We start from the raw sequence: 12,854 nt of genomic DNA on the forward strand, positions 1-12,854 counted from the left end.
TGCTGTCAGTGTCAGCCAATGACATCAGGAATGGGATGTCAAAAGAGCAGGATTTGAAAGTTCCTTGTGTAAACTTCAAAGTTTTGCCACAGCGTGCCATGTAGTGTGAACGGTGCCAAGTTTAGCACTGAAAGTGAAGTCAGCCTACTTTATTTTATCCTTTGAAGATTGTGTATATCAGAGTGAAAGCGGGTTAACAGCCCGGGGATGACCTATAACCCACTTGTGGTGACTCAGGCAATCGTAAACTTGGTACAGAGGGCAATAGAATAAGAACTACAAGGCCTTTGAAGGAGCTAAATCAAACAGATACAGAGTTGTAAGTCAAGACTTTTGTTGTTCTTTCATGACAGTTTTGATCCATGTTAAATAACATCCCAAAAAGATAGTCATGTCTACTTCTTTTCTGAAAATTACATTGCAGAGACATCTAGCAAAGAGGAGAGACAGAAGGCTATAATCTAAACTTTATCAAACCATACAGACGTACAGTATCATGGCATTGACACCAAATGTGTACCATTTGCTACAGGGTAAGACAGCAGGAAGAATAAAAAAATCTGAATTTCTGAACTAGTAATTAGCAAACTACTTGACACATTTAGTAACAGGTTTTGTGTGGTAATTAAAAAATATAAAGAACTCTCCTAATTCACCGCAGTAAACTTGTGTGCGGACAGTGAGAATCAGCAAACTTTTCTTCTTGAAAATAGATCTGATAGCAGACACTCTATCTTTCAGTTGAAGAATGCCAAGGCCAGTGGGGAACCTTTGATGTGTTGCCTAGAGCATGGCCCGAGGCAGCCATTACATGGAAACTAAGTTATCTGTCCAGTAACAAAGTTAGTATTGGCCTCAGCCTCTTAGAGACCATCCCTGTGGAAGGACTGAACAAATCATCGCAGGTAAGATTCCTGGTGCTGGAACCGAGTCAAGGGAGTCGGCTATCCGTAATCCCCACGACACAATTTTCCAGCGAGCCAAGCAGGATATATTAAAGGCGATAGGTGTGTATACGGGCCGATTGAGTGCATGCAATATTGCCAAATCAAAGTACAGCGGAATCAATAAGTGACATGTTCCAAGGTGGGGTCAGGTTAATCGTCGCGTGCGCTGCTCTTTATTTAATGAAAAGGATACAGACATCAATAGAGTGTCACAGGTTCGGCAGGCAAGGCTTCTTACCCAATTAATTTATATGGACGCGTTAGGCAGATCACCCGTAAACCTCTCAGAGGAGGCCGACACTTGTATTCGATCCCATTTTGTACTTACGGGGCATTTTTACAAAGACCAATACTTGAAGGGGATAAGGAGGCAAATGGGGGTGGAGATGACTGTACATACATATAGGGTTATCAGCCCAGCAGACCATACAAATGGATGTGATACAAGATATCGCTTGCTCTATTGTGACATGTAATATTTCCAACACCTCAGTTGCCCATTCTCAAACAGATACCGTTCAACCGGGCAACTCAAAGAGGAAAAGGGAATATTTGAAAAACTTTAAAAGCAATAACATTCAAAAGCCAGGGCTGGATTATGATATGCACACAAAAAATAGTTGCATTTTTGAAAATGATATCATGATCCAACCCTGGCTTTTGAATGTTATTGCTTTTAAAGTTTCTCGTCATAAATCTGAGAGCTTTATGATATATGAGTAAACAACAAAGGATAGAGAAACTACTGGTTGAAATTCACAGAGAAGCAGCAAAAGATAGAGGGTTGAACTGTATTTATGTCACCTGAATGAAAGGAAGCTTTACCAGTAACCCAAGTACCCTGAGCAATGGATGGCTATTGGAGATGGAGATCTGGCTTAAGTTAAGGTTCACTTTCACTCTAATCCATGGAGCATCTCACTAGATGCAATTACATACTGAAAGTGCTGCACTATTGGAAAACCATTCATATACATGAGCACATAGTGTTACACTACACTTAAACAGCTATGATCAAGCGAAGTTCTCGAGTTATCCAAATGAATGTGGTACATGAAGCTTTTAGAGCTAGTGATCTAGAGGATTTGACACCATACACTGCTGTGTGGGCTCTAAGTCTTCCCTCTTCCCCTTTCAGGTAATGGCCTCAGTGCAGAACTTCCCACTCAAAGATTTGTCACAACTTGTAAAGAAAGTTTGTCCTGGAAGGGAAGTATACAAAGACAAATTTGTACAAGAAGAACATTTTTGCCAATCACAGGCATCAGACACAGGAGCACAGAAAATTATTTCTATGTTTTAGAATTCACCAGAACCAGAATTCACAATTTATCAGGAAATGACCAACCATATTTGCTATGATCTTATTCATTTCCTACATTTGAAGATATCAATAAGAAATGCCTTCCACTTCCAAGTAAGTTTTCCCTGTAATGTTTATCAATGAGCTTACACATACATGCATACAGCCACCTGTTATGAGATCAGCACATCCACAGGGATGGCCTGTGGTGCAAGGACAAAATGTACTGTGTCTGTCTTGCAAAATGAGTTACTGCACTAAGTCTTACAGGAATATGTTTACAGACAGGAGAATACAGCACCAAAGGCAACAATATTATATATAACGTCATATCTATCACAAGGTAACGGTGGGATTTCACATTCAACGCATTAACCCCTCCAACCATACAGAGAATCATCCAATCTAACTTTAACAGTTATGCAATTTCAGTTGATAAAAAAAAACATCCATGTCACACTCTTCCATCAGTTTTGCCCTATGCTCCTTGAGCAATGCAATAACCGAAAGAGCAGGTCTCATCTTTAAGAGAATATGTGACATTTCATAGTTCCAAGGCTTTGGCAGCGCAACAGAGGAAAATTAAATCATGGCTGTCAACTCTGAAGAAACTGTCTAGTACATCAGCTCAGCTGGAAAACTACCCTTCATGCTGGTGAATCCTTAATAACTCAACTCACAATACCGCTATCATGAGGTTACATTCATGGGGCGCGGTAATTAGTTCCACAAGGTTTCACCTTTAAAGTCATTGTCATTGCCGACATCTATGCACGTATATTTCATCAATCATCGCCAAGTACAATGTTAATGCCCATATCGTCTTGAATGGCGGCACACAAATAAAAGAGTGGAGGACCATGATCATGTACAGGGCTTTAGGAAGGCGGCTGCCTGAAACCCACGGACCCGTATCATGTGATGGGGTTGTGGGCAGGCAGATTGGGGGATTACGATGGTTTCTGCCATACCTTGAACATTGGCGTGTTTGGAGACATGGAGTCTCCTGACTCATAAGTTGGGATAAAAATACAGTGGAGAGGTCAATTATTTTCACCCTCTTAGCAGCAATGCTGTCCCATCACTAGGTTGAAGTCAACTGATTTCAACCTCTTCTTATTTCTATCTGACTGTTCCATCTATAATTGTATGTATTGTACATTTTGATTTTGCAAAAAGAATCAAAACTCTCTTAGTATTTAAGTCAATTAGCAGCTGGAGATGAAAAAATTCTTTATGGTGGTAGTGTTGGAAAAAAACATACTGTTCTGTGCGGCTCGCACAGAAGTAAATAACTCACGTGAATGGACATGAATCATCGCTCTAGATTCAAGTACCAAGCTGAAGTTTGGTACACTCAAGCCAACTTTGTCCATCCAAATACACAGTGACTGTCCAATCTTGTAGCAGCGTAATCATACATCTTGTATCTCACGAGCAAAATATCTTGTTCTTCGTGAGGCTCAGCAAAAAAACAAATTACCAGTTGTATTTACTCAATAGGAGCAAATGCTATGGACATACACAAGTTTTAACTACAACTTTTGGTCATAGAATTCCATGTCTTTCTGGGTCATGTAGAATACCAATTTGTATCAATCCTTTGCTGTAGGATTTCCGGCTCCCTCACGCTGCGATGATTAGAATGCGACAAATCAGCAGGCTGTTCTCTGCTGACCAGGGAAGCCTGCCCATGGTTCATGCACCAAAATTCCCTCTGAGCACAATTACTGTGGGGAGGAATGCCACTGGGCTCTATTAGCAAGAACAAATTCCTCTAAAAACCTTGGTGGAATTCCCAGGGCGGCGCAGTTGATAAAGAAAACACTGTCCCACCACCTGAGATAAAACAACACGAGTAAGCCCATTAATCCATCACCACACTGGATTATTACATCTTTTCATCGTCTTCCAGGATCTTTTTCTGCAGGGCTTTAGAAATATAAAGCTGACAGAGTAAATTTGTACATTAAGCTGAGACATCAATTTTAACTCAGTCACCCTCTCAACAAAACTAGTAGTTTAGAAAACTCTCAAATTCTTTGAGTACTCTTTCCTTCTTTTATGGCACTATGTAACTTGTTAGTTAGTATACTATGTAAAGTACACTTTGTCTTGGTGCTTATAGAAATAGGACAATGGACAGGCTTCCAAGAAACACATGGTCTTAAAGTTAAACAGTTTTTTAGTGGAACTTTTCAAAGGCAACAATTATAAAGTTGATTCACATTAGAAAAATCGTACTACTGTAGATCTAGTAGCTGCTGTAGTCACTAGTCACATTCTACCAGAGGAGTATGCTTTACTTGTTCTTTACCGAACAGTAGAATGAAATCAGTAAAACAGACAAACACAAACCAAAAACATACCATTCACTGTTTGAACTTCTTTTGTTTATTGCATTCTAGCCTGTACATCATAAAGTCTAAACAATGATTGCACATCCATGCCAAGATACATTTGATTTATCAGGTGAACATCATGCATTTTCATCAAGTGTCTAGACGGTGCAGTGAACACATATCCACAAAATTAGGCAATATTTTGATGCGAGTAGATGACAGGTTGATACCCATGAGGCATGTGATGTGAAATGAATCTTTACGGTTTAAAATGTTTTATGCAAATGTGAAGATTCAAGCACACTAACACCGTACCGTATTGATGGTACATTTGTAGTTTGACCTTGTAATGTGCAATATTTGCTGTTTGCAATGCTTGAAATCATACAAGCTGCAGAATAACATAACTAGCTGATAATAACTCGCATACATATTTCTGTTCCCAACTGGGAGAGAAAGACGTTGGTTTCACGTCATGAAAATTGTCTGCCATTGCAAAATTTAGCATGCTCAATTCTCCTCAGTTAAACACATTCTCCTGACAGCCAATGCTATATGGGAGTGAGCCTCATGGTTGATTTCTTTAGTAACAAACAAACAGTGAACAGCAATTACCATCCTGTCATCAACATTGATCGGTGACTCAAAGGTTAAGGGAAATTCCTCAAGGTTCCACACCAGTGAAAGATACTTGAATAGCAGTGATGCGACAAACTCCAATTAATGAGCTAATCAAGCTTGCCTCAGCTCTCTTTAATTGCCTCTCAAGACGTGTTGAGATCTTGTTAAGATGACATTAATTTCTGACACTGTGTCAGGTCCCATGCGTAAGGGACGTCCCGTGAGACCACTATAGGCAGTATAACGAGCAAAGGAGGGAGTGATGAAAGTTCACCTGTGCCCATCATGTGAATTCTCCATGGTGACAACGATTTCTGGAGTAAAAATCTAAAACTCTGGGTGATCAGTCTGAGGTGGCAATCTTTAATTGACAGCTGCGTATGCACTGGTGAATAATTCCCAGCGGAAGACAGTACATTTGGCCCTTCACAGAGCTTCATGGATGTTCCTAGATTTGGTTCTATTAAAACATGCATTCAATAGTCTTTCCTGCCTTCGGCAACAGACAACTGGTAATTAAATACATGGCTTTGATATACTGAATTGTCACCAAGAAAAACACTTCAAATGCTCAACTCCGACTTTGCTTGAAATAGCAAGGGCTAAAAGTGGGAAGAAGACACATAGAATATGGAAACAGCCCCAAACAACCAGTTTATTAGGGGCATAAGTTAGAATTGAAATCTTTTTTTCCCATTTAGGTTGTGAAGAAATTGCCACATGTCATTCTTTTCTGACAAAGGACATTGATATTTGAATCATTCAAGTTTACGTGTAAAAAAGACAGGTCAAATTGCATGTGAGTCACCCGCAGCTTGTGATGAATTCTGCAGCAACTGTGGGATGGAGAGTGACTTGGAAATGCGGGACACCTGTTCCAATGCGAAGGTCTCAAATGTGTCATCCCGCAGCCCACCACAAATAAAAGCACAAAATGAACCCTTGCACGATTTGTGTCCCTCCTGGCAGTTGTGCTGGGTGCTGATTCCTCTGGGGAGGGTGATTAGGACCGTTTCCCATGTTCCTTTAAGCTGCATGTCACAGACCTCACACTTACGTCCCTCCCCAGGCCCGACCGCCGCCAGCTGGGGAGTTCCTAATAAGTGCTACCTGTGGCTCACGTTTGACCCTGAGGTGCCAATAAGCACCGCAACCTGTCACCTACGGTTCCCCACCAGGTGGTTGATGGGATAGGTATGGGCTGGTAGGAACACCGGGGAACGCCAACGTGCCGTCATAATTGCGTCTCCCTGGCTTTACGCAGGATGTAGGTGTTGGTCGTTTTGTGACCCAATGTGGCACCTCATTACATTGTACCTGAACTCAGAGTAACTGCCATTTCTCATGACAGCTTCTCACGTTCAGTATCAATATTTGTCTGAAAATCTACCCTGAGCAGCCTTTCTAATATGCAAAAATTAAAAAAAAGAAGCCTTACAGTGTATATTCATCACAAAAAGTAACAAAATGTACATCAAATATCCACTTTTTTATGGTTTATTACTAACCCTTGGTTCATTTCATAGCATTTAAGATATCTGCTTGGACAGTGCTTAAAGTTAAAGATAGAACATTGCAGTTGAGATGTTACCACAACTAATATACAAGGAGAGACTGTGGCAAGCAATCTCTGAATTCAGTTAGGAGCTTGGAAAAAATCACATTATACTGCAACCACCTCTGTCCTAACCTCCACTGTAAGGCCCACGACAACGCCTATATGTATTTGTCTGAAAGAGAACAAGAGAGCCAACTTCATTGCCTGACCCATACCACTAACACACTCAATGCTGCACCAAGAATACAACAATATCTGCTGAAATGTCACATCTATCCCATCTACATTTGTATATTTATTTATTTCATCTTCAGACACAGTAGTTCCACAGGATCAGATCAGCAAGTGATGGACAGCAGTTTTACCTTAGACATGTCAGACTAGCGTCCTCTTCAGGGAATCACTTCTGAAGCATGTTAGCTGCAACTGCATGTTGCTTTTGAACTTGTTCATAAGTTCTTCTAGATTTCTGCAAGAAAAAAGACAGGGTAACAATCTATCATTGACGAATCTGTTCGTCATGATTATACCAGTCACCGATGCCCGAAACAGTTTACAGGTTACTTTGCAAGAGAAAGAGAAAATGTTAGATTCTGTCTTAACACTGAGTCTTATCGGAAAAAAGTGGAAGTCACATGATAACATTATGTTTAAGGTATATCTACAAATATAAATTCATGCATTTCAGTACACTAGAAAAAAGAAGACTTATAATAAATTAATATAAAGAACAAATAAAGTGAAATACAAGTCTTCATCATCTAATCAATAATGAGGTTAACATAGCAGGCATTTCTAAGATTGCATAATCATAGTCATGGTGGTAGAAAAAAAAGAATTCAAGAAATTTCCTCACTTTCTGTCTGCTGCACTGGTGACAGGTGGAACCATTTGCAAGGCATCATGGAAGGATTTACTGGAAGAACACCAGAGAACAAGGTAAATCAACACTGCAAGCAATGTCATGTAACTGAACTGAGTCTGAAAATTGAAATAATCATATCTGTTGATAGAATCCAGATATTTATTCATTCATTCATTCACTCACTCACTCACTCACTCACTCACTCACTCACTCACTCACTCACTCACTCATTTACTCACTCACTCACTCACTCACTCATTCATTAACTCATTTATTCATTCATTCATTCATTCATTCACTCTCACTCACTCACTCACTCACTCATTCATTCATTCACTCACTCATTATGAATTTGTTCATGATGGTACAAAGTGTACATGTAAGGTCCTCCTGGTTGGAGGCCAGGCACTGATGAGGGACTAGCCAGGAAGGATCATTGGAAGGGTGCTGTGAACATGTCACTAAAGCTCAATATTCTGGTCTCCATTATCTTCCTCTTGCCAGTATTTTGGTTAAGCTCCAAGAAGTCTCACAATTCTTTCTTGGTTGTCTCTTTTTGTATTGAAACTGACCACAAAACAGGAGGGAAAGCCACAAAAACAGCCCTTTTCATCCAATGTGCAGTAAAACATAACTATCATGGGAGTCGCAGTAAATCTTGGTAGCACGGCTACCAACTATTGACCATTTCTCCTATAGGTGTCATCACATCTGAGCACTTCTGCCGCCATACTGCCGCCTTTTACAGCCACTTTGCAAGTGGCCATATTCTTTATGTACGAACTGTTGAACAATTAACATAAAACCACTTGACATAACATTTTATTGAGAGCATCAACTTTACACAGCTATATCGTGGTGCTAGCTATAGGGAGCATCCCCATATTTTGTATCATCCAATGGCTACTGTGGGAAGCTGCAGAACCAATTGTCAGAAAGTTTGTAATTTAAAAACTCTGTTGGCGGCTGTTGAGCTTCTCTGGGTGCATGGCTTGGTGATGAATTGGTAGCAAATATCACGTTGGCAACTTGTTAAGCTGCATATCAAAGCCGACGGCTGAGCTTTGATCTTCCCTTGCGAAGCCGTGACACATCCAAGTCATTAGGTTTTTATTGTGATGCTAAAGGTTGTGTAGCAATTTGTCAAACAGTTATGGTTGCAACAGTTATTGCTGTTCAAACCACAACTATAGTGCTAATAGGGCTCATATTTCTGCCATTCACGGCCCCATATATGGAACGTCTTGACATATAGATTTGACTCCAAGGTGAAATACCACTGTTCCAAAACTTTCTAGACTGGCGGTATGAACTCTTAAAAGCTGTCATTCATGAATGTTGGCCTGTTTTGATTTACCTTGCACAACATAGATATTGTACGCAAATATGTGATACAACATTGAATCATTTCTTGAAAGACTTGATGGAGCAGATACAGGGCCCAGGGCGCCTTGATGCTGTGAGCCGAGAAAATGTGGCATTCTATTTTGACAAAATTAGCAGTCTTATTCCAAATCAATAATAATTAATCCCATAGCCAATATCATGTGTGGGGGGGATAAACATTGAAATTGTCTGGTAAAATGTTTTCACAAACACAGACTGTTTCCACCTCCAAAATCTTACTTTACAATTACTGTAGAGAATTAAGCTTTACAGAGGGGTCCTTTGACTTGCTTATCATAAGGCAGATGTTGGGAGGATCTTAACGGCTGAAATCATCTCTTTTGTTGGTAAAATAGCCAGAGGCATTTACAAGGAATAAACACTAACAGGTACCGCTAACAGGGCTGTTTTTTTCTTACTGAGTGATTGCAGACCAGCATAAGGACAGCCTACCCCACCACAAGAAGGCACCAGAAAAGTACAAAGATCAAAGAGATCACACACCAGCATTTTTTCTTTGAACTCCTTAATGAATGTTAAGAAATAACTGCCGTAATTCCAGACATTTTGTTTCTCATGTGTAAATCTATCACATCTGAACAGTAATGTTATGAATTTTGGAATGCAATTTTTTTCCATCTGTTCACGATGTTATGAAATTTCTAATAGCTGATGGAAGAATTTGTTACATTTTCATGCAACATTACGCAATATTCTCAGCAGGAACATCGAACAAAAATTGCCTGGAGACTCCCAGGTAACCAATAACAATTTATAGAACCTCAGCAAGATAACAGGCATTAGTGGAAGGTTAGCATTACAACAGGCAATATCACAAGGGCTCATTACGGGACATTGCAGCATGGAGAGAACAGTATGGGGAAGATCAAAGAAAGTTGGTAATTACACTTTTAATAACGGCACAGCCATGGCATTTCTCAGGGGCAACATAACGGGGCTTTCAGCAAAATGGAAAATGTGGGAATATCATGCCAGGGGGCAGTTAACACACAAACCTGTTTCTTAAACAAATAAAGCCATCTGTCGGTAAAATATCAGGCGTGCAGTATTGGATATAGGAGATGAGGAGATCGACAGTGTCATCACGGCGGTACTTCTGTGATGTGGTAATCGTTTGAAAGGGTGAACAACATGAAATGGAATCTCTAAGAGGGAATGAATATTTGATTGAAACCACTGGCATCACAATGGTAGTTATGTTAGCCATGTGTCATTGGTAATGCTAATAAGTACCCTGTCTACTGTGTAATAAAACATCTGTTTTGGATGACATTATGCAGGGATACGGTGCAGATCAAAGGAAATGACGTGCCAGGAACTAGTCATTTTTATGAATGATTAATCACAGATTCGTGTGTAGTGCAGAGTGAATACCCGCCTGATCAATCATCATTTGCAGTCTAATGAAATTTCTCCAACTGAAATTGGTCCAAGCAGATGTTTGGCCTTGAGGTTGTCATCTTCATTTAAAGTAATTTCCTTCAACTTTTTGAGTGCATTTTTCTCTCTTTCTGCTTCAATTTCTATCTCTATTATTTTCCCTGACTCTTTCAATTTGATCAAAATCAATATCAAACATTTAAGGTAAACCAGAATCTTTTTTATCATGATTCCAACCTGCTCATGAAACTCACTGGAGTGAGTAATGGCATATAGATTGGGCATGTTTGAAAAATTGACAGAGGCTGTGTGATGTGGAGGGTTTTGATGTCTTAAATTAAAATTCTATCATGGTTACCTGGACTCTGGGGTCTTGTACAGTGCAAGAGCATCTTGTAGCGCACACAGCTCCAGACGTGCCTGAAGGAAACAGAAAATGTCACAAAAATGTTATCAGACTGTCACAGAGAGCCAATTTGTTCTGCGAAAGAACAGTTACTGTAACAGTTAGAGTTGTGTTACATGGGGCTCACATTCTCTCACCTTCACCCAAGTTCATATTTTTCATATATTACAATACTGCTATGTTGTCATAAAATTTGGCCAGAATTTTGAGGACCACCCAACTTCAAGGCTCCAGGGCCAAGCTGCACTTCTGATGAAAATTGCCAGCACGTGATGCTAACATTTCTGGGCCCACGGAAAGTAAGGTGAGCTCACTGAAAACTAGAGGCATGTGCTGCTTGATATTCTGTACTTGGGAATGTTGAAAGGTATACCAACATGATACCTTTTTTCCTCTAAAAGTACTGATGAAACAAAATGAAGCCCCATCTTTCAACCAATTTTTTTGGTTTAACAATAAATTGACATATGGAGGTGCATAGTAGATCACATAAAACTACATGTGGCCTTAAGGGTAGGAAACATGCCCTGTGCTCTATGGGTGGTCATACCATTCATGGTCCTCATGTTACCCACACAGTTGGGATTATGTAGCTCTTCAGCCTGACTTACATAAATATAAATGACTCATGGAGTAGATGACATTTTGAAATGCTTCTAAGATAACGACTCTAAACCAGTGGTTCCCTGGAGATATCTGTAATAGAGGATTACTTCTGTTGGGTATGCTAACAGCTTAGCCTCCCTACATCCATTATGGCTATGTGTGCTGTCCATGTTGCAGTTGCAATACTAGATGGAAAATGCATAGCTTTTCATCATCATCATAGCTTTTACACTGTTTATACTGTTTGATTTCACCAAACATTCATATCATGTGATGGTTGAAAGAGATTTTTAAAAAAGGCAGAGTGACGGAAAAAAAATTTCCACTGGCAGTTAACATTGGATTGTGTACCCCCAAACACACCCTCGAATGATACTTCAATTGGTTTGTCCCTTTTCTCAAAATCAGTTCCAGATTGCAACATTGATGCACATTCTGTTCACTTCACATGAAGTTCGTCAGTACCATTTTTGCAAATACAAAATATGTATGTGCATGCATATCCCTGCTCCGTGAAACTTTCAATCTTCCATCGCGGCTACACTTCCCTCAACCATTTGTCATTGTGTCACATCATTAAAACTTTTCCACCAAGAGATGCTTTTGCCATAAATTAGGGAACTGGCCGCAAACTTCCCTTTAATTGCTCTGTGGCGGAAGAGTGATCGTCCCATGCTTTTATCTCCTGCATCTCTGTCGACGCAAAAGTACCCGATGTGACACCTGTTGTGCGACGGCAGCGGTATCCCCGTCATTACCACCGGCTTTCCCACCCTTTTTCCATTCGTTGGCGCAGAAATCAGCTGGTTTCTAACCACCCAGCCTGATGAATTGTGGACTGGGATTAATTTGGATGGGAAGAAACTTATTTATCACAGAAAAGGGATCGATGCTGGCACGGAAAGATTACTGCTAGCAAGGTTGTAGGCGGCAAATTGAAAATCTCCCAAACACATTAGTCGAAATGCCTTCCTGAAAAATTCAGATAAGTAGGAATGGGCACATTTCTCTTTCTGTGAAGAAAGTTCTTCATTGATGCCATTAACATTTGGGATGTAGGCAATGAGGCAAAGATTCCATTAGCAACAAACTAATCTCAATCTGGCTCTGAAAACTTCTCAGACTAATGCCTGCAACTGGCACATACGAATCATTTCAGACACCTCAAACCTATGTGTATGTGCAATAAGATGGCTTTCAACCTCTAGCCTTTTCATTTCCCAAACTGAGTCCAAATTTGTGGCACCTGTACAGTGCTTAAGGTTAGGCATATACAGGCTATTGCATTGACCAACAAATTACTGTATGAAATCTGGCAACATGACAACATCAAGTAGAATTTTAGATATTGATGTACCAGACTACATGTACAGCTTAATAGTCATTGCCTAAAAGAGTCCTATTGATCAAAAACCCATA

The 12,854-nt window shown here is 40.0% G+C and overlaps 1 protein-coding gene across 3 annotated transcripts in view; it reads right to left on the reverse strand.

Moving 5' to 3' along the window:
- Positions 1-4,621: 4,621 nt before the first annotated feature.
- The window catches only part of LOC136439277 (exocyst complex component 2-like), a 42,943-nt gene continuing 34,710 nt past the window's right edge, over positions 4,622-12,854 (reverse strand). For all 3 annotated transcript variants that reach the window (XM_066434598.1, XM_066434601.1, XM_066434599.1), the window contains 4 exons: positions 10,782-10,843; positions 7,628-7,687; positions 7,137-7,240; positions 4,622-6,943 (listed from right to left, as the gene is read on the reverse strand). In XM_066434598.1, the coding sequence (XP_066290695.1) occupies positions 7,147-7,240; positions 7,628-7,687; positions 10,782-10,843 (216 nt within the window). In that variant the 3' untranslated portion in view covers positions 4,622-6,943; positions 7,137-7,146. The remainder of the gene's footprint in view (positions 6,944-7,136; positions 7,241-7,627; positions 7,688-10,781; positions 10,844-12,854) is intronic.

The sequence above is a fragment of the Branchiostoma lanceolatum genome, chromosome 7 (assembly GCF_035083965.1).
Source record: "Branchiostoma lanceolatum isolate klBraLanc5 chromosome 7, klBraLanc5.hap2, whole genome shotgun sequence".
NCBI lineage: Eukaryota > Metazoa > Chordata > Leptocardii > Amphioxiformes > Branchiostomatidae > Branchiostoma > Branchiostoma lanceolatum.